This window comes from Corvus kubaryi, unplaced genomic scaffold (assembly GCF_017639235.1).
Source record: "Corvus kubaryi isolate FWS band 111438036 unplaced genomic scaffold, C.kubaryi_AGA036_p1.0 37334, whole genome shotgun sequence".
Taxonomy (NCBI): Eukaryota; Metazoa; Chordata; class Aves; order Passeriformes; family Corvidae; genus Corvus; species Corvus kubaryi.
This window is the reverse complement of record NW_024581108.1, coordinates 9282736-9307483: the sequence shown is the minus strand read 5'-3', so window position 1 is coordinate 9307483 and position 24748 is coordinate 9282736. Positions and strand designations below refer to the sequence as shown.

The following is a 24748-nucleotide window of genomic DNA, read 5'->3' as shown; positions in this document are numbered from 1 at the left end:
CCGCCGCCGCCCTCAGGCAGCGGGAGAAGGGCTCTGCTCCGTCTCCTCCCGGGCCCGCCGCCGCCCTCAGGGCTCTGCTCCTGCTCCTCCGGCCCGAGCTCGGCCAGAGCGGTCAGAACTGACAACCAGCCCAGTGGGGCCGCTACGCTTCCAGGACGGAAAGTAATTTTACTTGAAAAAGCAAGACTCTCTCTTTCCTGGAGGCACTTCAGTAACAATGGGTCACCGTGATACATTTCTGGTTACTTTCAAGCAACGAAATAAGCCCTCAAAACGCAGTCAACAGAACACCGTAATTAACACCATCTTTTCTGACTTACACATACCTACAGATAGAAGATGAAGAGCCATTTTAAATACAGCAATCAAATTAGGTGGTAAAACAGAATAGTAGCAGCAATAAACAAACCACTTTGATTTTGCTCAGAATGGAATAAATTAATCTGACTATTATTCCTGAATTATTAAATTTGTGGGGTTTTCTTGATAAATTATTTTTAATCCTGCAGGTGTAACTTTCCAACTGTAATAATGCTTATTTAAAAGCAATAAAAGAAAATCTGAAAATGAAACACACAATCAGGCACATTAACCATCACACTCAGTAAAGGCAGAATTAAAAGTTAACACAAATATTTGACAGCCATTAAAAGAAAATACTACTTGCAACTGATAGGCAAAACTTCACATAAGTTTTTATGTGGTTTCAGAGAAATCTGATAAGCACAGGCAATCACATGGTGCATCTGGGTTTAACTCTCTCCAGCACCTTACACTTGATGCCAATTTCAAAGCCCCCCTGTTTGTGCTTTAATGAAAACTGGTGGTTCAGGAAAGGTGCTCAGTCCAGTGCCTCATCTACCAGAGGCTGAGGCATGAGCTCATGCCAAGGTGACTGGCAAAGCCAGCCAACACAACCTGCAAGTACCACCCTGCAGCCCTGGGAACGCTCCCAGCACATCTCACCCCGTCTGCACAGAACACGGGCGCTTGCTGGGCACAGTGTAGGACAAAACTGAAGGGATTAGACAAATCAAAAAAAGGAAAGGATACAGAACACAAACCAAATCCCTTTCTAGTTAGGCTGCACACGAAGTAACCTCTGCAGCTATTGAGCAGCCTGAGCAACAGGCACATAGTGTTTTGCTTGCTGTGTGACACCACAGCTTGCATTCTCTTTTAAGGTCCTTCAAAGTCACAGCCTGCTTTTCCAAAGTTGCACTTGAACACCCCAGGATGCAACAGAATTACAACTACTCTGGTGCCTTGTTTTCTTATCAGTGTTCAGTATTAATTTTTTTTTTGTATTCCATGTCTCAGCTGGAGAACAAGACACCACAGTTGTTTTTACTGGCTTTTTTATCATTTACAGGGAATTGAGATACTAGCATAAATGTAGTTGCATTAAATAGCCTGTGCATATTAACTGAGACCTGGAGACAGGCGGTTCTACTTGTACTTGTTTAATACTTCCCAATGAATTTGCTTTACTTTGACACCATTCATCTCCAGGCAGTGAAGACTCTTCAAGGACTCTAGATTCCTGTCTGTTTCTGGTAGTAAAACATTATGGTCAACTTTGGGATGATAAAAAACACCCTAAAGGGATCCAAGAAAAATTTCTTTCAAACTTCAGTTGGTGGTCAATATATACCATGATGCTCATTTCAGCACAAATAACTAATCCCTAAAAAATCTACTTCTTCTCAGTAGAAAAGTTGATGGTTAAATATTAGTCAAGAACATAGTTAAGCACTTCTTGCTTAAGGCCTGCAACCTTTAAAATTCAGTTTTCTTGTGGTAAGGAAATAATCGACCACTGGTCCTCTGATAGTGACTTCTACACCCTAATCACCCAATCCACCTAAGACAATGTAGTGCCAGTTTTATTTCTTCTATTATCCATCTTTTCTGCTACAAGGCAGTAACTAAATTACACTAATTGTAACAGCCATAGAATGACCAGGTCATTAAAAACCAACCAAATACCACAGCAGTTTTGAAAATCACAAAAGGTCGTGACCATCAGTAAAGGGGAACTGGGCCGATGACATCTCTGGCTCTATAATGGTAGCAGAGGCCTTCCAGACTCACTCCATTTGCTCACCTTCAGAACTATGCCAGGTCAGCTAACAGACACAATCTGCACACCACACCCTAGATAATGGATGCCAATGTCAAGTTATTTTCAAAAATATCATTAGACAATAATCAAATGGTAAAAATTAATAAAAGCAACATATGACAGTTAAAATTTTAGATATAAGTACTACTTATTTATATTATTTATTAAGTAATATGTAATTTTAATCTTCTAAATAACATATATAATATGTACACACATGAATATAAAAGTGTATGTGTAGGCACTGAATTCCAGGACATTCTCTATACTATTATGGTCAATGTTGAAACAAACCCTTCACAACCAAACCATTTTTCAATACCTTCTATTACAGTGTTGGCCAGCAGCACCTCCGACAAGACATGGAAAAATATGTTCTGGCACACAATATGTGCCAAGATGAATTACAAATATAACTTTAGAATGAATTTACTAATTAACTGATGTAAAGTCTGAAGCCTTAGAAGACCACAATCTGTGAAGCTGTATTTTCTACTCAGATTTAACTATATGCTTTCATATAATTATCTTCTAACATAAATATTAATTAAAATAAAAAGTAATTTAAAAAATCTAAATTAATTTAAATTTAGATACCTGATAATTTCCTAAAGTTTCCTACCAAATTCTCACAGCAAGTATTTCCCTAAACCTCAATATGCACATGACCTGCAATCTTAAAAAAACCCAAACAAAACACCACAACCAAAGCATTCTGCAAGAAAGTTTTATAACAAGTAAGTTGTTCCAGCTTGGTATTTTTCTTCAATTCTTAATTATGAAATTTCTTCTTCTTCCGATTCCTCTTCCCTGCTGCAAAAGCTGCTTTTTCACTCATGATCTCCTGATACTTCTTTTTATTATATCTGAACAAAATAGATAATTTACTTTTAAGCATGGCAAACCAAAGTTCAGGAAAAGATAACATGGACAGTACTCTATGCACATTATTTTCCAAACTGAGTTTTCTCAGTTTTCTGAATGTTTTCTGAATCAGATTCTTTGATTTTATACACTTATGCATAAGTGAAGGGAAATCAACAGTTGGATCAATGATAAATGCAGGTAAATTAGTTTTGGAAGTAAATTCGATTGAATTTTGTCATTAATTTTGATAGGGGGGCCTTCATTGCATATGCTATCATATTTTGGACAGTTTGCTGAAACACTGCTACTGCTCATAAGGGGAAGACTCAGCAATTTTGACAATACCATGAAGAAATTACACCCACTTTTATAGCGCCTTCTTGCCACACTCTCTGTGAGAGAGCTCCCTGCAACTTCATTTCCCACAATAAACCTTACTCTACTCCAGGTTGAAAACTGAGGTGAGGTGAATACTAAACCATGAGCAGGGTATACTTACTGAATGTGAATTGCTAGCTCTGCTAACACAGACTCTTAGGGACCCGCACCAATGAATACAACAGACGCTGGGCAATGAGCACTGCTGAGGTTTTTAAATGCAACACCAAAATCTGGCAAGTATCTACACTAATGCTGAAGTGTATGATTAGAGCCCTTAATTAGCTACCACATAAATTAACTGATCAAATTTCAAATACATTAATTTTTAAAACTACTTTCTAATAAATACCTTGTAAATCAGGTCAAACCAGAAAACTACTTAAGAAATAGCTATAGTAACTTGCCTTCCCAACTTTATATAGTTAATTTACAAGTCTGACAAAATTAAATCTATAATCCCAAATCATGCACTATTGCAAAGAAAACATGTCATTATGTGAAAAGAGAAATGCAGATCAACATCATGTAATAACCAATACCAAAATGGACCAACTACTCCAAAAACTGTAGGTTATGCAGACATTAACCCAATCATAATCTTCAAGTCTTCTAGCACAATTTTGATTCCCATGACAGGTGGCAGACTGACATATTTATAAAAGGAAATAACAGCAACATGCCCAGAATTACAGGCTGCTCTTTTCTATCAATTACGCCAAGAAAAAAAAATTCGGTCTTTAAGAGTGGCTGCCAATAGTGATGACCCAAGTTGGGTAACACCCTTTTATGAAGATGAAATACACATTTTCTCCGTCTAGTTATCCCCTGTTCCTTAGGCCTTCTAAATGGCAGTACTATGGAAGCATTAAAAGGTTAAAAATTTTTCTTTGAAGTATAAAAAAATCACCATACAAGCTGAACAAAACCAAAAAAGGCTTCAGAGTTAAAAATACTCCTCTTTTACATGGGATATTAGAATTGCAAAACTACTTTTAAATACCTTCTGAACTCTGAATCTGCAAGCAGCTCTTCCACAATTGTTCTCTTCCTCTGTTTCTTAGGGATTCGACTATGGTAAAAGTCTATGGGAGAATCAACTACAGTTCCAACCTAGAAAACAAAAATACAGGAACAGCAAGATGTGAATTATTTTGCCATTTTTTTTTAAATCCCCAGCAAAAAGTGTAAAGACACCTACAGAGCAGATGAGAATGACAGTTGCTTAATAAAAGTGCAAATACCAAAATAAGTTAAGTCATGTTTTGTATGCAGAGTCACTTTTGGTGTCCTTGTGTAGTGCAGAGAGGAAGGCCTGAGCTTTAAGACTACAGTTTTCAATGCTGGAGTGCTATATCAACACTAACTCATAAATGAAATCCAGCTTTTAACTTTTAAACATAAGGGAAAGGAAACCTTTATGACCCCCTTAAACCTTTTCCTGTTTCTCCTTCTGGTGGTTTTGCTAGATGACTACACAGCAGCTAATTTAATACAAGGGTTTCATCCTGAAATGCATCACATTTTTTCCAACCAGCATGTCAGTCAGCTCTCATAAGTCAGGTTAATAGTAAAGATACACAGAGTACATGTTTCATGCAGTGAAAATAAACCTACATGGATCTAATTATGTGGAACTCTTCAGTCTAAGTTTTTCTAGTTTCAAAACATACAACACCCTCCACACTTCAGAATGAAGTGGTAATATTCTGAGAAATTAAAACATTTCCTCAAGCATGCTAACTATTCAAAGCTTCCGGAGACCTATTTCTATAGCTTCCATAGTAATTTCTTTATTTATGCAAACCATTTCAAAGCTGAGAGCTACAAGTAACAAAAATTTCAGCTTATCACAAAGGTAGCCATAAAACTGTATTAGCTAGTAAGAAAATAAAAGCCAATTACTTTCTACACACTTGTTTAAAAAGGCCAGTATTTCAAAAAAGCAGTAAAAATCTAGTCCTCCGAGCATTCAAAATATGGATTCTGTAAGGTATTTGTTCACTACTAGGAGATCAGCCAAAACTAAAAATATCAACAGCACATATACATATGTTATACAGAATTGTATTACAGTTGCAAACTCCTGCAAACTCCAGCCAAGTAATCAAAATACTTTAATAACTGAGATATGAAATTAAATCAACATAAAAGCTACCTACAAAATAGGCATTATTAGGTATTCTTAAACAGCTGTTCAAAACTTCAGCAGTACAATGCCACCTTCTGCTGCTTCCTTACCTGGAAGTACTTGGGCAGACCATCTCTATCATTCTTCTTATAGAAATGCTTAGGGTCCAATGAAGCTCTCATCTTCAAAACTTTAAGATCATTTTTCAGTTCACTTGTGATTTCTGGGGCTTTCATACCAAACCAGCCATCACCTGCTGTTTTCTCTCGCTCTGCCTAGGATGTAATACCAAGAACAATGAATTTGCATTCAGCAACTAGGATGGGACAGAACAGGGAACTCTTCGCTGCAAAAGATGGATAAAGCATTTAGAATGTAAATATGTACCTTTAAAACATGTATTTTAGGACCACTATTGTAAAGGAGGTTATCAGCACTGCATGAATGACAGATTTGTACTGAGCATATACTGAGCATACCAAAAGGATGGCTTTTCACAGGACAGTTCAAAGACGACACTAAATTGCAGTTCATCACTCCATTTCCAGTGAGGCCTGCATATGCAAACAGTCCCAGCATGCAGCTTTCTACCACAGCTTGTTTTGTTATTTGAGGCATTAGCAGCTCTTCACTTACCCTGCGCTGTTTCTTCAGCTGGTGAAGTGATTCCCTGTAAGGTGGGACACATTCCTTTCTTTCAAAGTCTGGGGTTATTACACTCTTCTGCAAGAGCTGTTAAGAAATTTTTTGAACATTAGAGAGTCACCTCACTGGTACGAATTTTACTGCTTAACTGTATTTACAGAACCTACTGAAGGAATCATACAAAATCTAAGCATACATTCTAATGCCATGCACGAGCAGTAGGGATCTTCAAAACAGAACACTAGATAGCAACAGAAAGCAGCTGACTTGCTCTCGAGGAAGTGAGATAGCAAATCCTCTGGAGTAAAGAGGGCTATCATAGATGGGCCGAAGAAAAGAGTCTCAACAAAAATCACACACTCCCTTTACATCAATATATGCTTTTAAAATAAAACTGCTGATTTTATACTAGGGACATTACAGACTTTTATTTACTGAAATTCATCCTGGCTATGGACTAAGTATCTTGTCAGCAGACCTTAAGCTTGTGTATCATTAGGCAAAACTCCAGGTATAATCAACTTCGGTTTATTTTACAAGGTAATGCTGAAATTTGCACTGGTTTTCAGTTTCTGAAAAGTCAGGTATATTTAAACTTTCACCATTAAAACCAAATATAAAACCACACTTTGGTCAAAAAGAATGCAAGTTCTCAGTGAGCCATAGCAAGGATACTTCTTTCAAATCAAACAAACTAACCTTCCTAGATTAACTTTGATCTTTGTGTTACTGTACTCCCAAATAACTGAATAATTGTAAACACATTACCCGATCCTTCTTCTTCTCCTTCGGTTTTTCAATTACACTTGATCCAGGCTTCTGATTTTTTGCATCAAAACTGATATATAAACCTCCAAGCTTCTTGATATTCAAACCAGGGTCTATGCTACTGGAAAGATGTAAACTAAAGGAGAAATAGTTAATTATTAGAACACTGTAACATGCATGCAGCTAAACCTTCTACTGTCCTCTGAGGAAGATGAACAGAAAAAATATTTTTCTTATTCTTCCCAATTTGGTTCAGTTCTGCAATGATTTTAAGTCTTGTTATCTAGAATATGTAATTTTGAAATGACAGGTGGGGAGGGTGATTCATGCCATTATATGAAGTAAAACTTTTAAATTAAAAAATACCTGTAGAATCACTTCCACAAATCTGTCATATTAACTCTAATGCTGCACTCTCATTTTAGATATTAAATAATCTTCTGTATAACTGAATTCTTAAATTTGCTTAACCTTGCCAGAAGAACTCATGACCAGCATCCTTCTATACATTGACAAGCGTGCTAGCTAAAGAGAAAAAACCCAAACATATTGGTGGTAAAAATACTGGAACTCTTAATGGGAAGTATGAAGAAACTAGAATTCATTGTAGGAATGTTTAAGTCTTTGTCTGTAAAACCACACTAGGAACAAAGTTATTAAGCTTGGATAAGAAAGTGGTTGGATGGTTGCATCCAGAGGGTTCTGGTCAATGGCTCAGAGCCCCGATGGTTCTATGAAATATTTCAATGTTTGTATGTTCACATTTGTTTCATTACTTCATTCAGGCAGCCAAAGGAATGCATCCACAAACAATGTACAATGGCTGTTTTTGATGACAAGAATGTTTAAAAGCTATGAACTACAATGGAGAAAGATGGTATTATCTGAAGAGGTACAACAGGTATTTACTGTGGCTTGAATGCTTAATACAAGCCCTTTAACAACTTTCTATCAAACTGTGACTGATGTTGTATAATGCTTTCGCACTGAATGCTTGGCTAAGTTTTCTTAGGTAAGACTTCTGGCCTACCTGAAGGTTTCTACTAGCTTAAGACTTATTTAACCAACAGAAATGAGCATTAAGCTTTAAACATATGAAGGGATTTTAGCAGCAGCTGGACTACAAGAACTCAAGAAGTATCACTTCACCTAAATTATTCTGATTCCATGCTAAGTTTCACCTGAAGTGTCACCATCCACAGCACAGCAAGAACCAACACATAAAATTATATACAACTATTTAAAAAGTATGATTTAATCAGGCAATGTGTAAGGGATTTACTGGACCTTTTGTTATCTACATTTCAAGTGGAAAAAAAAAAAATTAACAAAACTGTGACCTCGATAACCAATTCAGTCAGCCTGACCAGTTTAACCCAGTTTCACGTTGTTTTTTAAGCTGAACACATACAAGGCCTCCAGATGCCAAAAAAATTTCCTGTTCCTACTATATACAAAACTAAAAAAAATCCCAAGCCCTCAATTTATGGACCATATTCCTATTTTATAATATGTGCAACACCATTTTCTGCAGCAACATGATAAATGTGTCGAGACTACTCTCTAATATATTCTGCACTTCATGTGCATACTCTAACGTGCATATGCTTAAATGAAATGCAGATTCTTTAGCTATTCCCAGCAAGATACTTACACGTCAACCTTGTTTTTCAACAGATCATCATCTTCATCTTTTTCATCTTCATCTATCAATTCCTCTTCATCCTCTTCCAAATCTGATTCTTTACCTTCTTCACCTCCTTCATGCTTACTTCCAGCATCGCTGTCTTGGTCTACATCATCCAGATAATACTTCTGGCTGGAACTCGTGCCAGGCTCAGTATCAATTACAAAAAGACCTTCAACATGCAGCGAACCGTTTTTAAAAGATTTTTTGAGGGAATGACTTCTCTCATGAGACTTTGTGTGACACACATTCTCATCAACTGTATCTATGTCTGCCACATCGCTATTTTCAGAGTCATCACTGTCACTGTTGCTCAGAAACAATGCAACAGAGTCATTACCACTGCTTGATTTTTCACTGCTGTGGGATACCTCATGTTCTTTTGTTTGGTCTTCACCCCTGTCTGCACCAATTTCGAGCATCCTGCTTATACCAATGCTTTCAGTTGTCTGTGCAACAGCCACGTCCTTTGATGGGCTGCTCACTGCACTAGCTTGCTTACTCTTCCTCAATTTATCAGCACATGTGACAGACTGCTGTGCATCTGCGTCAGTATCTGCCCTTTTGCATTCTGCAATCTCATTACTTTCACTTGGTGCTACTTGTCCATGGGATTCTAGAAATTGTTTAGGACTCATGCAGTCAGTCAAAGAAACAGCCACACACTCTAATTTCCTCCCCCTCCCAAGTATTTTACTGTTATCTTCTTGTATTTGGTCACATATTGCTTCTGAATGGTCTATCTCAACAGACTGTGTATTTTTTATTGTTTTCTTCACAGGTGATTTAGTGTCACTTTGTTTTGTTTTTGTAAGATGGGATGTCACATCACTTAAAACCTCTTCTTTTGTGTCTTCACTCCGGGTTGCATTAGCACATTTGGAAGCACATTTACTTTCAGGTGAATTGGGTTCTTTATTACTCTCAATGAGGGTAGAAGCATCTTCGGTGTCACAGACAAGTTCTGCAGTAGGTGTAGAATCAGAAATTATTATGGGCTCAGATTTAATGGTGTCCTCAATTAAATTCTCATCTTCTGAAACAAATTCATTTTTTTTCTCAGTCTGCTTAGTATTTTCTGCTTGTGATTTCATTTGCATGCTCCTAGTAATTCGTTTGGTAGTGACAGATGGTTCCACATGAGAACTTAGGCAACACGATTCTGCATCAGAAGTATCTTCAGTCTGGGCTTCACGAACTGTGTCTGGCCACAATTTCTTTTTGCTTTGCCTGCTCCTTGTACTTGTGGTAACATTAGGTACGTGGACACCAGAAACAGCAGAGGAACAAGACTCAGCTTCAGAGACATCATCTTCATCCAGAATCCTACTTAACTTACTTACAAAAGCTGTATTGTCATGTCTTTTTTTATCAGCAGAATCTGGTTGATAAGGAATTACAATTTGTCGCCTTCGTGTTATTCTTACAAACAAGGGTGTCTGGAGACCAGACACAGAAGAGCAGTTTGATTCTGCTTCTGACACATCTCCATCAACTTGTGGTTCAGCAACTGATTGTGCTGACTGAACAGCTGTGTTCTCATTCCTAGAAATCTGCATCTCTGAGCTATCACTGACATCTGATTTCATTTCTGCATGTTCCAACTCTTCAAACTGACATTCCTGAATCACCTCTGGCTTACAAACTGATTTAGTTCTTCTAGTCATCCTCCTAGTCACAGAAGTACTAATTTCAGTGGATCCCACCTAGAAAAGAAGTAAAAAAAAAGTATGGTATTGACAGATAAAATAACTACATAAAAAGAATGCTATAAAAATCATTAAGAAACCTTTCAAATAAACCTACTTAAACTGACAACATATTACACGTCTCTGTGTAGCCCTGTGTGGGAGAAGTCTTAACAAAGCATCCGTTGCATATCTCTCTACTGTCTTTTGGTCAAGGCAGGAAAAGAAACACACACATTCTTTAAGAAATATAAACAAGTATCTCCTAATTCTAAAAAGTTCTGTCATTTATCAGGGGAAGCAAATCCAAAAAAAGAGCTCAGAAATATTCAAAGACTTCCTCAACTATAAACCACTAAATACTATCAACTGTCAAAATGTGCCCCAAAATGGTGTCCAAAAGCAATTTTGCTTTTACGAACAAACTGGCCTCTCAGCAACCGCAAAATTAGGTATGATCTGCTAAATACTATTTTAAGTGACAGAGAAATGCCAAAACATCTGTGATGCAAAGGAAAAAAGCCTACCTTTAACTCGCACCGCTAAATGGCCTAACGACTTCCGGCGCCTGCTGCCCTCCCGCGGGGCCGGCTGCGGCACGGGCACGGCGGGCGGGCGCGCAGACACCGCCACCGCCGCCCCTCCGGGCTCCGCGGCCGCGCACGGACCCCGCGCTCCGTGCGGAGGCTGCACCGCTCGCCCGCTGCCGCGTGCCCCATGATCCCCCGCCCGCCGCCCGCCCCCGGCTCCGCTCACCTCCGCCGCAGTGGCGGGATCGGCATCGGGATCGCCGGGGCTGCCACCGCCTGCCCGCGCTCCCTGCTGCCGGCGCCGCGCCGCCGCCGCCCGCCTGGTGTTCACCATGTTGCCGCCGCGCCGCTCCCGCCCCTTCCTCCCTGCCCTCCTTCCTTCCTTCCTGCTGCCCGCCCTTCCGGGCCCCGCGGCGGGAAGGCGGGTCCGGGGCAGCGGCGGCTGGGGCGGCCTCGCCTGCTCTGCTCGGCCCGGCGCGGCCCCGCCCCACGGAGCAGCCGAAGCGCGGCCGCAGCACACGTGCCACGACGTGGTGGAATCGCGGCGTGCAGACACTTGAAAAAGTTTAAAATGTGTGACAGTGTAAAATGCTGTACTGGAAAGCCTACGGAAATTCGAATTTTAGTTAAAACTTTCAGGTTTCTCGTAGAAGGAAATCTCGTCTCGCCCACCTTGATGCAAACCAAACGAATGAGATAATGTAACTTGATAAAGAGTTTTGCTGCTGGTGACTCTAGAAATACCACGTCTTAAAAGGTACTTTTCTACAGCAAGCAAACTATTAGCAGTTTACAGAAAGGAAAGAAATTACTATCCCATCAGAGCAGCCTTTACATTGGTTTAGCACAATTCCTATTTTGTAGCATTTCCATATAAAAAACTGAGCACAAACACAAGTCTAAAACAATACAGAATCAGCCAAATACAGACAGCTCACAGGTAGAGGTCAAATCATCAGCACACAACACAGAGCTGGTAGGGAAGCTTAATTTTAAACTCTAATAAACACTGGCGCAACATTAAAAAAAAAAACAAACTACATTTTAATTAAGAGAAAAAAATCCAAACTTTTATTGATGCATTACTAGTTCCAATTTCCCGTTTCTCTCATTTATCAAAAGAACTGAAGAAGCGAAGAAAATTTCCTGCTATTTGCCACTAAAACGAAGATATTTGAGGACTAAGGTACCTTGAAAAACTACCAGCATTAAACTTAGTGGAATGGATTACAGGAAGCTGACACTCCAGATACTACCTACAGGGATTCAAATTCCACTTGCTCCCTATATGAAGAATTGGAAAGATGTTGGTGAAAATTCATTCCTTTACAGTCCAAATCTCAAAATATGTACAACAAAGTCAATGACTATTACCAGTATGAGGCCACGCCCCTGTCTGAAATCAAAATGAAATTTGTTATTTTAGACACTCGGTATCAAAGTTCCTGCTAAACTACAAGTTGAACTTTAGCTATCTACTCTGATTTAAAGGCCAAGGAAAGGAAAAGGCCTTTTTGATAGAAAGACTACCTTAAACTAAAAGCCTTGCCTTAGCTGCAAGCAATCTCTGGGATTAAAAAGCCAGTGTGCTAAACTGCTGCCAATCAGAAAGATACCTAACTTCAAGCTAAGCCTTGCTTCATCTTTCCTGAGTGGCACTCAAGCAACAGGTTTCCCAGGCAACTACAAAAGAAGTAATTAATTTTAGTGAACAGCATCACCATTTACTGTCTGTTCTACTTGGTTAATTGCTTGCGTAGTTTACAAGCATCAAAAAAACAAGCCACAGTTGAGAAGGAGACAGGCACAATTCAGTTTTTGATAAACAGATTTCTTCATCACTTGTTTTCAAATCTTATTTTGAACATTCACTATTAATACATTTTCTATTTCAAACAGTAAAAATGCCGTCACACTTGTGCGAACACTTAATGAAGCGTATTGAGGCACAAAGAAGCCAGAAGGAATTCAAATAACAGTCAGAAAATAATTTGGAAGATGCATTTTCTTCTAAATCCTAGGAGTCTTTTCCACTCAATTAAAAATAAACCAATTTTCCCATCCCCACAAATTAAACAGCTGACTTACCTATATATACATATCAAGTAATGGGATACCAGCTTAATTTTTTGGGGTTATTTTATCATAAAAGATGACAATTTTCTATAAAAGCTAGTCTTTGAATGCTTGAAATATGTACCCAACAGGTAAGTATGATTTAAGAGTAATTTGTTTTTTTAAAAAACCAAAAATATATGTTTCTCCATACTACCTAATGGCAGCTAAAATATAATGATAATTTTTACAGTGAACTGGTCATAAAAAGAAAAATATTTTAAACTGTTACTCTATAGATAACTTCAATAAAAAAAGCCCCAAAACATTCATATTTTAAATGAACTCATCAATAGGTTAAGAAAGAAAAATAGTGTTAGAACACTACAGACACTCCTACTGACATCACACTGAATAATTACAACTTTTGGTAGTTTGTTACAAATGCTGTAAAAATCTTTCTAAGAAATTTGCAATGTTCCCCCATCCCAAAGAAATTTAAACAGCCATTACAAAAAAAAAAGAAAAAAGAAAAAAAGAAAAAAAGAAAAAAAGAGAGTTTTAAGATGCATTTCTTTTAGCTTGTATGATATAGCCTTTGGACTTGATAATTCCTCTGCTTTTAACAATGACTGAATACCGCAGAAGCCATAAAGGAATCCACTCGTTTGCTTTCACGTTCTGGATGCTTTCCTGGAGAACTTCTTGGAAACTTGCTTCACAAAGTAATTCTGAAGTTAAAAAGGGATATTTGTGCTTAAAATAAAGTCACATAAACAGCTGCAAAAAGCAACACTTTTAGTAAGAGAAGCCTTTTCCTACAGTCATGATCTTAAGTGGTACCACCCTCAGATCCACTCTTCCAGAATGCATTTAGGGTAAAAGCAGCTGAATATTACAAAATGAATGTCCAGGACACTTTTATGTAACATTGAGTATTTCCCACAAAACTAACTGAGACTATGGAATATCCAATGGAGCTGATCAGCAGAGTCATTAGCGGGAGAAAATGAAAATTAAATTTGAGAAGCTAGCTAGACAAACCAGAGGTGAGTAAAGTATAGGGCTGAAATCAGCAAAGTACAGAGCATTCAGAGATACCTCTGCAGTCACTGGAAGCTCAGCATTTACAGTATCTCACTTAACTAGGCTCATAATAACCATAAGCCCAGAAAACATTAAGAAAAATGGGCTTAAATGCCACAAAGCAGGAAAAGAAGGCAAGTATAGATCTTCCTAGTTTCCTCTGGAATGTTCGTCAAGAGAACAATGTCTTTGGTGAAGAGTGCTCACAAAAAACAGTCTCAATACTCTTCAGCTTACTATTACAGAAAACATAGGCTGAGCAAACAACACATGAAGGAATCACAGCTTGTGCTGTTTTCTATCAAATCCTCTTCTCCTTCATTTCATGACTTTCAGTGGAGACATTTTATTATATTGCAAGTTGCATTTGGATTTCACAGGACATGGAAACTGTCAGATCAAATAGAAATTCATCTTGCGTGCTGCTAGAGCAGTGATAAATCCTGCTCAGGCACAGATGAAATTCATTCGTTGTAAAGTGGTACTATGAAGTATATACTACATAATTAATGCTTCATATACTTTTTTCTTTGGGGTCAAGTGGAAAGAAAGGAGAAGGAAGAAAAAGTATCATCATGAATAATTAGTCATAACCAAGAATGCAGGGAAGGAATTAACTAAATATTGTTTAGGCTTTGTATTACTCCAACAAGATATTTAAGGTGTTCTTAAGAGTGAAGAAGATTAGATGATGTTTGAGAGAAACTAGTATTATATCCCAGAATATTGTAGGGAGCTGGTAACTCAGTTCTACAGCTCAAAGGAAAGCCTCCCATTTGTTCAATCATTTAGCAAATGAATCACTGCATAAAAAAGTGAAGAACTTACAACTCTTTTTGTAATAATGTTATTTGAAGAAGTCGACCTTGAAAGAATCCTACTTAAAGCACAGTAATTTTACTGATCTAGTATTACCAAACTACTCAAAAAATCAACTGACTATCAACATTTCTATGTAGGCAAGTCCACTTTCATTTGTCATTTACTGGCCTTATTTTGTGGAAATAAACATAGTACAAATTTCTCAGTAGACTGTTCTTCTATTCACTTTATTTTCTCTGATTAGAAGTATTTCAAGAAATTATCCAAGGCTGCAAGACTGTTTCAAGAAGGAGGGGGAGGGGAGGAAGCAACAGGAATAACTTAACAGAAATATTTTATAAAGGAGAAACTTTTAGAATCCTTGGTTCAGGCTTCAAATATAACAAACTTTGAAGTCTGGGGAAAGATTATTCCTGATTTTGTACTGAATAAACACATTTAGAAGTCTTCTCTTAACTGACGAAGTCTTACCTTTTGGGTCATTGTGAGTTAAGAGCTGTATGTCACATTCTTTTGCAAATGCTGTGAGATCAGGGGGCATCACACAACAGGAAGCTAGGTTCACCTGATTACTATTTGGTTTCACCTGAAAGTAACAAAACAGTTCTATAAGAAAAAAAATACTTATGTACTTATATTAGTTGTTTCCACCATGCTTTCTATTACAACAGAAATTTTGTTTTGAACAATTTGACTTTGACCATTGTTTTGAATACTGAGCAAGGCTAATTAATTCTGCATGATCACTTAACGTAGGCAGCTGCAACACCTGCAATTCCCTGCAGCACACAGCCCAAAACAGGAGTAGGATCTAACTTCAGGTGCTGCCACAGCAAGATGAGCGCTGACCCACGGCACTCTGGCTTTCTGCCTGCTGTGCTCCCAAAACAGCAGCAGCTTTTTTTGTCCCCCTCTCTAGTAAAAGCATTATAGGGATGTCAGTTTGAAAAAGACTTCAAATTAAAAAATCCAAATACATTTTTGTTAAGGAAGAACGTCATGGTTTAGCATAGTTTGGGTTTCTGGTTAAGGAGGGCTCCATCAGCCAGTTAATTTGCAATCTTCCATGCTTTCAGGCAAGTGCTTGAATCAGATCAAGTTAAAAGGGATGCTCTTCCACTGACTTTCTCTCTTCTCACAAACTGCTTTCATGATCACCATGCAGGTGGTCATTAAACCCTGCAACTGCCCTCTCTCAGTGGACATAAAACACTGCTGTCACAAAGATGATCAGGTGACTGAAGCACCTCTTCTATGAGAACAGGCTGAGAGAGTTGGGGTTGTTCAGCCTGGTGAGAAGGTGGCTCCAGAGAGACCGTACCGTCCCTTCCAGTACCTTAAAGGGGCTACAAAAGAGCTGGAGAGGGATTTTTTTGCAAGGGCATGTGGTGATAGGACAAGGGGAAATCACTTTAGACTGACAAGGCAGGTTTAGATTAGGTATTAGGAAGAAATTCTTCACTGTGAGGGTACTGAGGCACTGAAAAGTGCTGGATGGCTGCCCCATCCCTGGAAGTGTTCAAGGCCAGGTTGGATGGGACTTTCAGCAATGCAGTCTAGTGGAAAGTGCCCCTGTCCATGACAGGGGGCTTGGAACTAAATGACCTTTCAACCCTTTTTATGGTGCTATGAGTTAGTTGCTCTGGACAACAAAGTATTGTGCCACTTCATTCACAGCCTGTCTTCCTCTATGCTTAAGCTTACCATTCAAACACCATTTTTCCAAGGGGGTATCCCTCTCTTTGTAACACAGCTTAAAGTGAAAACAGCTACATTTTCAGAGTCACTGGAATAAATCTGAAGGTTTAAGAGTACTGTTTATGGTCCTTCCTAAGTATAAAATAATTCAAAACTCAAACCTGCAGTACTTCAAAGAACCTGCTACTGAACAGACTTGTGTTTTCCAGTTGTTGCTGGTCAGTATGTAAGAACAGTGAACAAACAACAATCATATTTGAGCCTCCCCCACCTTGAACAACATTATGACCATCCACAAAATACTGAAAATAACAGGGCTAATTAATATTTTGTATGTAAGACCACTTATAACAGAAGTTTATAATACTGTGTCAGCCAACAAAGCAAGCAGTTACTCTGTCCTAAGAAATGCTGTGAGTAGGAAGTTTGTTCTCACCTGTGCCCACAGATACAGCTGCTCTAACAGTGTTTTATCTAGGTCGGAGGTACCTATGGCAACAATCTTTTTGTTCTGAACTAGATTTTCAAGTTCTTTCCAATAAGGTTGCAAATATTCCAAGGACAGGTTAGCTCCATCTTCGACAGGAGGTGGGACAATAATGACTGAGTCTAACTGAGCAACTCCAAGGGCAGAACACGCTGAGGAAAAAGAACAGACACTGCAAAATTTTTTGTCAGATATGAACATAAACAGCATGACTCTTCAAATCTAGCAAAAGCCACACCTCCTGCTTCACTCTGCTAGCTTCCCATTCACCATTTGAAACTCTGAGTGTATCTGCAGTCAAGAATAACAACACAGCCTTTTTAGCAGAGATTCAAGCATACAGCTAAAGATCAAGATTCAGTTGTAGGTCTTGGGAAAGAAAGAAAGAAAGAAAACAGCAAAAAAAATCAACAGAAAACGAACAAGAGCATGAAGCTTTTTCCTCCTTTTAAATGTTAAAACTGTATTTTTCTCTGAAGACAGTGATGACAATTCTCTATTCCTTCACTCTCAATTTCTTTTAAAATTTGTAGCTTTCACTCTGAACTATAACTCAAGTACAGGACATGGGTTAGGGAAACTACTTGCTACGTATGAGGAGTTAGACTAAAAGCACACCAAGTACAGAGACTTAATTTGCCAGAGAAAAGTGGAAGTCTTGGAGTCTGAGTCACTGAGCTGTATGAAAAATGCAAGTCATGAGGCCTCTTCAGCACAGCAAACAGAATAGAACTAACAAACTGTATTAATTATTTTCTTCTAGAGGAGGACTCCATTAATGTATGTTTGACAAATGGTACTAAAACTTACAATATATAGGCTATTAACTGGGGTATCAACAGAAAATAATGACATCTGACCCTTTCTTCTTTGATCACCCCTTAAGCCAAACAATCTTCCAAAGTAGCAAAGTTCACTGTTGCTCACAATTACTGCTACATTAGGCCAACACAACTTTATGTAGAGACATTGTATGACATTTTCAGTAAAACTTCACTATTTCATCAGCTACCTGCAGCATTATTTTATTTCCTAAATAATCTCTAAAAGACTGCACAGTTCATGACATTAAATGCAACTAACAAGACTGGCAAGAACTGCTGTATCCCTGCTATTAAAACATCATGTGGTATTTACTTTTTAACAAGTTTTGTGTGAAAGAAAAAAAACTTGGTCCTGCTTGGAGGAAGGAATCAGATCTGAGGTCACAGTGAACCATTTAACAAGTTTACAGACGGAACTGATCTGCAAATAGACTTAATTACCTAAGTCTCTCTTACTAGGAAAACAGGATATACTTGTGACAATGACTAAATACATCTCCTAGAAATAAAATTAGAACTTTTTCCATCTAAGTTCTAGAGTAAAAAAATCCTAACTTGAGTTCCACACTTACCTAGATCAACTGCATCTCTGATTGATGAAGAGTTTGATCCAACGATGAAAAGCTTTGCTATTTTCAAAGAAACTGGAATCAATAACTAAACAAGCCAGGTATTACTAATATATAGCCATTTACTTTTGCTATACACACTATTAATGAGTTTTTGGGTAAAAGGTTTTTAGAATATACACCAATTACTTAAAAAATTGGAAAAAACCCCAACTTTTTGAAAGGTGACTGCCCAATAAAGACACTGTTCTCTTAAATTTCAATGCTGTTGTGCAATCTCAGAACAAGAAATCATCCAGTTAGATGATGTAATAAGCTGTAAAGCATCAAGACACAAAGCAATAACCATAACAACCTGAATAAAAACCCCAAATGTAATAGTACAAACAGACTTCTTCACAACTTACTGAGACTCAAAATGTACTAGTGTTAGTTTGGACTGCCTCCTTCAAGTTCATCATATTCAACCTGGAAAAATTATGCAAATAAATGTGCTTCCAATGCTATTTCTTAATTCCAGTATTATCTGTAATATTTTGCTTCAAAAATGTCAAAGACTCACAAAATACATTTAAAATATCTTGAGGTGATGTAAGTTAAACTAGAAAAATACTGAGCTGCTTTAAAATCTGAAATATTAATTCAAGACTTTCTTAGCCAATGTCTAAGAACAACAGTGTGCAATGGTGTAATTTGATTCTGCAATTACAAAACAGAGCAAAAAAAACCCCAAATATGTATGAATATCCTATTGATGACTGCATATGAATCCTTTCCATGCCATTGGATTTGTGACTATGTTCTTACCTGATACTTTCAACTCATCCCTTTCTTCAGGATTTATTTTTTCTATAGCTTGAGCTACAGTACATTCCAGAACCTCCAGTGTTTCCTGTAGTAAGTACATGACACTTAGGAGCAACTCGTCAAGAGCAGACAGTAAGCTCCCGAAGAATGTTTTTAATTAATTAAAAAAAAAAAAAAAAAAAGGAAAGAAAAGAAAAAACAAAAGAAAAAAAGAGTGCCTTACAGCAGTTAGAAACAAAATAGTAGAAAAATGCAAAGACAGAAATAAAGTAACCCAAGGCTTCTTGATCACTGAGGGGAGGTCAGAATAATGAAGATACATGAAAGGCCCCATATGACCCTAATATAGAAAATGCAAATTACTGATAAAAATTATTGGAACGAGAACAAGATTCAGTAGTTCTTGTAGTTCTGATTTTATGATGTGAAAAGACTGCTGTGCCAATTCAAAGGACCTCGTTTTAAAAAAGCCTCATGACGAGCTGAAAAGAACCCCATAAGAATTAGGAGGTTTGAGTGTTGGATGGGAACATCTTTGCTTAAGAAGTATTTTGTAATTTCAGTGAAGCCTATGAAAAACCTACAGTGAAAATGCTGTAAAATACTGATTTAAGACAGTAATTATTTTACCCCCTGACCTCATTTAGGATTAGGCTGACATCTCATGTCAGCTGGCACAAGATGACTTCATTAAGTCTTTACCTACATCAGACTTTATATTACAGGCATGCACAACACTCTGCCCCAAGCAAAAATGCTTTGCTAATTTTTGCTGCCCTACCAAAAGATTCTCAAGTGAGCCTTTGAGTTACTCCATACAGTCAGCATTTTAAACAAAACTTAACTTTTTAAAAAAATGATTGGATATCAATATAATTCACAAGAGAATTTGGAATTACGGCGGTAAAGTGTTCTTACAGTAAAACCTAGCTTACACTAAACAATTTACTTTAAATGGATCACTACATCAGACAGAGACAAGTGCTTGTTTTTGTTCTTTTCTCTGATTGCTTCTTGAGCAATCATTAGTTCTTCTACAAGTCATTTAGCAATAACTGCCTCACACACTTCAGTGTGGAATGCAGCAACATGCAGCCGATGCCCCCATTACACAAGAACTGGTAACAAAACCCAAAGAACCAATCAGGAAAGCTTTTCAGGTTTCTTGTTGTTGTTGTTTTGTTTTTTGGGTACCTTTGTTTTTTTTTCCCCCTGAAACATGCTAATATTTCACAGAGCAAATAATAAATTTAGTGGGGACCTATTGCTGTTTTGTTGAATTTCAGAAGCAAAAGTGAAAGAGAAGTGGACAAATACACCAAGATCTTCATGTCAGATGTTGTCAGAGACTGAAAATAGTTCATGCCTCAAACATTGATATAAAGTTTTGCTCATTATAAAGAAGCTATAACCGAAGAAGCTTCCCTGAAGAGTGGGACTTTGAACTGAAAGTCAAACTGTTGGTTAGACAAAGGGAAATGCATTGTTTAATCATTTCAGGCTGAGGGAAAGTTATGCATCCACAAAAGGCCAAAGCCACCAGCTGCAACTATCCCCAGCTGAGTTTGGGGTGGGGGGGGAGAGCACAGCTCACAGAAGCCAGGTTTACACAGACGCCCCCCAACTGAGCGGGGAGGAGGAGGTTTTGGGTGCATGGTGCAACCTCTGCTGACAGGCAGTGAACACCCATCCTCCAATTACACAAACTGACCCAGCTGTGGAACCCCCAACCCCACAGGGCACACCCACAGCACATCCACGGGACATTCACGTGAGAGGCTCGGCCCCACAGGGCTGCACGTGATGCAATAGACCAGAGTCTGCTGTGAGAGACTGACCCCACCCCAGGGGGACATGGCCGACACGATCACCCAGCCTGAGCATGTACACCCTTGGGACTCTGTGCCTTCTGGGGGGACCTTCACCACCGAGAGACCAGCTGGAGAGCATCAATGAACATCGCTGGGATCCACAGAGTGGTGATATTTTCCTTATTCTGTCCCTGTCACTCTTTCTGTCCCCCCCACCTATTTTCGACTTCTTTCTTCCTTTCTTTCCTTCTTTCTCTCTCTCTCTCTCTCTCTCTCTCATATTTACCATCAAATAAAACCTTTACTATTGTCACTGGCATATGGTCTTGTTTGCACCTTAATTCGGGCAGAGGCATTTCTCAGAACCTTAAAACTGGATCGTAACAGATGTTCATGTCTGTGGCTTTAAGACTTATGAGGAAGTCTTTAGCTCTTAAGGAAAAAATTGCCACTTCTGGATCTTCAGAAATATTTCTGAGACAACAGATGCTTCAGAGCTCCCCTCCAAATGGGATATCTGCGATCTCGATAGTTCAGAGAATTCTCCACTGAGTTTTAAGAAGCATGCTAGCAAACTTCTAAGGTACACAGACTTTATTTATTTTTACTTGCCCCATAATTAATTTAAAATCTTACAGACCACAGCTTTTATTTTGCTAAGAACTGTCTTATCTGCCATCAATAGGATTCTCTCTTTATATTGATATGTCTTAACCTCGCCAAATTTACTAAACATTAAGGAAAGAAGCGGAGTTAAGAAATATTCCTTCAAGGTATCTGGAGCTGCATATACTTATAGAGAAATTTAATAGCTACTGTAAGTTTTAGAAGTGTAACTGACTACTTATTTCTCTGGTTTCACGTGTAACATGGATAAGATGCGTAACACCTCTCCTACCTGATTTTGGTCTTGGCCGATCTTCGAGCTCCACTCAGTCAGTGTTTTCTGCATGCAGTCCCGCACCTACAAAACATTGTTTCACACTGAAGCGTGGGTATGTTCCAGCTGCACACAAACAGAACAGTACAGAGGTGTGTAGGACAGACTGCACAGCTGAACTAATGACACCATTCCACAAGAGATTCTTCCTTCACAGCTTCTATCTGAAACTTGCTAAAACTAGCTTACTTAAATGTTTTTCTCTCCTCTTTCACGGAGTTTCAGCAGTAATACAAGTACTGTACTTCACTTATTTCTCAGACATGCCATCTTTAAAGGCAAGAACAATGCTAAGCAAGCAAGAACTAGGATGGGGTGGTGGTTTGGGGTTTTTTTTCTGCTTTTTTGTGCAGAAATTCTTAAGTTACCAAGTAGTCAGATAAGAGCATAAGTGCTGTGACATTGTAGAGATTAAACTTTACAATCAATCACTAAATACTCATTGTATTAATTACTCCTCTTTTCAAGATGCATCCAACCCTTCTCATTTACTGCCTACCTACTCCATTATGCCAAACCACTAATGCTTTTAAGCCCTTCATTACTGTAGGGGGAACCTACAGATCCTACCCCACACTTGCATTTTTCCTTCATCCACAGATGCAAAATAAACTCAACTAAGATTCTGCTCAGGGATTTTCTTGAACATAGTAAGACGTAACTATTAAATCAGCTAAATTATTTTATACAGTACCAGTGCTGCAGCTGTAGCAGTGCTGTAGCTTCCCCTTGATCCATCCCAGGAGCTAAGTACAGGTACTCTCTGGCTGTCCTCTGCCACGGGCAGGAGCACTTCCGCCAGCTGCTGCTTTACTTCACTTTCAACAGTGTGCACACCTACTTTGTGTACCATTAAACAGCCATTTCCTATGACACCTAACTCAGAGAGCTCTAATACCATGCGAGGACTAGAAGTGCCCGATATCACAGACACAATACAGGAACAATACTTTATGAACAGAAATACTATACATTCTTTCTATCGTTTGAAATAGCATAAAAACCCCCTGACCCAAAAGGCAAGAATTGAGCCCCCCAGTAAATAGCTAAGCACAATAACCTTTTAATAAACTAACTCTTTATCCTACTTTCATACAATTTATATTGTTATCTTCTCCTTTCTGAGGGCAAGTGAGACAGTACTAAATTTTTATATATGTTCCTGCTTTGCAACTGTCACAGGTCATATTTCTACTGCAGTTACTATGCACAGGCCTCTGACTCTAAAGCACACCACACCCTTGCCCTCAGGCCGTATGTTGATCAGCTTTTCCAAACGCAGCTGCATCCCCTAACACGGGGGTTCACAGTTTGCAAAATTTTAGCTTACGTTCTGCCACTGAGAACTGACTATACTAAATAGAAGAGTCCAAAGCTGATTGTAAATAATACCAATTATTTGCTTTTGCAAGTCCATCAGCTCTGGAAAGCCAGCAGATTTCTCTGTAAACAAGTGAATTTCAGTACCTTAACTATTAGTTATGCACATTGGCCACTCTTTACTCAACAGCCCTCCAGAAACAACTCACAAAAGGGTGCCCATCACAATACAGCTACGTCTTTGTTACAGAATCCAGCCCTATTTCACACAGATTACAGAAAGTTTAATGAGCAAGCACGCCAAATAAAAAAGTTATGACCACGTGACAGCTAAACAAGAGTATGATGAATTCTTCGTTCTTGTTACATCATCCTCCCAGACCTTTCTTCCATTTGTGCATGATTAATATGCAACCAACCAACTTCTAGGTTATCACCTGTGTCACTGTATAGCAATAATCAGCCAAACCCATAGTCTTTCTAATTATTAAGTTACCATTCTGAGATTACTGTGTCATGACAAAACAGCAAATTCGGTGGTTCTGAAGTTCATGGCCACAGGACCTCCAGACGTTTTATGAGAACTGTTCTAAGTGTTGACACATACCGCTAAAGGCAATACTTTTAGAGTAGTGATTAAAAAGCTCTTTTCAACTTCTTAACAAAGAACAACAGCTCTACACTTCAAAGAAGACAACGACTACTTTTCCCAAGACCTGTCACTACCAAGAAATTAAGTTAACTTCAGGTTAGAAAAGAGAATTTTCATAATCTGTAATGCAAGCTCATATCTATTCATATTTTTATCTTACTAGAGAAGTATAAAGGATCCCCTTTGCCATTACAGACAGCACTTAAATTTGTAAGTATTTTAATCCTTTATTCCCAAGATCAGAAGGTTGGGCTGGCTCCTTCTCAGGGCAAACTGCTTCCGGGGGCACGGGGGGCCCGACCTCCCAACAGGGTAGAACACAACGAACGGACGAAAACGAACAGGCAAAACCCTGTTCTGCCATTACCATCTCGCGCCTCCCGAGGGCACCTACAAGCGGATCGCTCGGGAGTCAAAGCCCTTCCTCGCCGTGACGGGCACCGGGCCACGCCGTGCCCTGCCGGAACGACCCCCGCTCCGGACCCCGCTCGGACCGCCCGGGGAGCGGCACCCGGCGCTCCCTCAGCCGCCGCCCCGCCCGTGGCCCGGCCCGGGCCCCCTCACCCCAGGGCGAGCCTCCGCCGAGGCGCCCCGAGGGGAAGCCCCGGCCCGCCCCTCACCTCCTCGCCGGGGGTGGCCGGGCACTTCTTGCGCAGGCAGCCCCAGTTGAGCAGGTTGCCGGTCTGCAGGGTGAGCCTGCCGGCGCGCTCCAGCAGGGCGCGGGCGCCCTCCGTCCCCATGGCGCTGCGGAGGCGGTGGCCGGCGGACTCTCCGCGACACCTGCAGCCCCAAGCAGCGCCGAGCCGGCCGTGACTCGGCACCGGGACCGGGTGAAGGGCGGCGCGGGGGACAATGGGC

At 39.3% G+C, this 24748-nt stretch overlaps 2 protein-coding genes across 3 annotated transcripts in view; both read right to left on the bottom strand.

The window, feature by feature from the left end:
- Window positions 1-2838: 2838 nt before the first annotated feature.
- On the bottom strand, window positions 2839-11185 carry DNTTIP2 (deoxynucleotidyltransferase terminal interacting protein 2). Its single transcript, XM_042030171.1, has 7 exons — window positions 11046-11185; window positions 8569-10307; window positions 6915-7050; window positions 6138-6233; window positions 5612-5776; window positions 4374-4483; window positions 2839-2991 (listed from the first exon to the last, which is right to left on the bottom strand). Exons 1-7 carry the CDS (start codon window positions 11151-11153, stop codon window positions 2898-2900), a joined length of 2448 nt encoding a protein of 815 aa, XP_041886105.1. The 5' UTR covers window positions 11154-11185; the 3' UTR covers window positions 2839-2897.
- Window positions 11186-11867: 682 nt separating this feature from the next.
- The window catches only part of GCLM (glutamate-cysteine ligase modifier subunit), a 13818-nt gene continuing 937 nt past the window's right edge, over window positions 11868-24748 (bottom strand). Inside the window, exons 1-7 of one of the 2 annotated variants that reach the window (XM_042030172.1) lie at window positions 24511-24742; window positions 21877-21942; window positions 19168-19252; window positions 18364-18420; window positions 16917-17119; window positions 15254-15368; window positions 11868-13605 (exon numbers count right to left, since the gene is read on the bottom strand). In XM_042030172.1, the coding sequence (XP_041886106.1) occupies window positions 13436-13605; window positions 15254-15368; window positions 16917-17119; window positions 18364-18420; window positions 19168-19252; window positions 21877-21942; window positions 24511-24630 (816 nt within the window). In that variant the 5' untranslated portion in view covers window positions 24631-24742 and the 3' untranslated portion in view covers window positions 11868-13435. Of the gene's footprint in view, window positions 13606-15253; window positions 15369-16916; window positions 17120-18363; window positions 18421-19167; window positions 19253-21876; window positions 21943-24510; window positions 24743-24748 lie in introns of those variants that run through there. The other variant, XM_042030173.1, reaches the window with a different exon arrangement.

Excerpts from the sequence above, each read along its gene's own strand:
- DNTTIP2 (XM_042030171.1), bottom strand. The coding sequence starts at position 11,153 with ATGGTGAACACCAGGCGGGCGGCGGCGGCGCGGCGCCGGCAGCAGGGA. Across the intron at positions 10,308-11,045 it reads ATCCCGCCACTGCGGCGGAG|GTGGGATCCACTGAAATTAG; the intron begins GTGAGCGGAGCC and ends CTTCTTTTCTAG. Across the intron at positions 7,051-8,568 it reads TTGAAAAACAAGGTTGACGT|TTTACATCTTTCCAGTAGCA; the intron begins GTAAGTATCTTG and ends TTTCTCCTTTAG.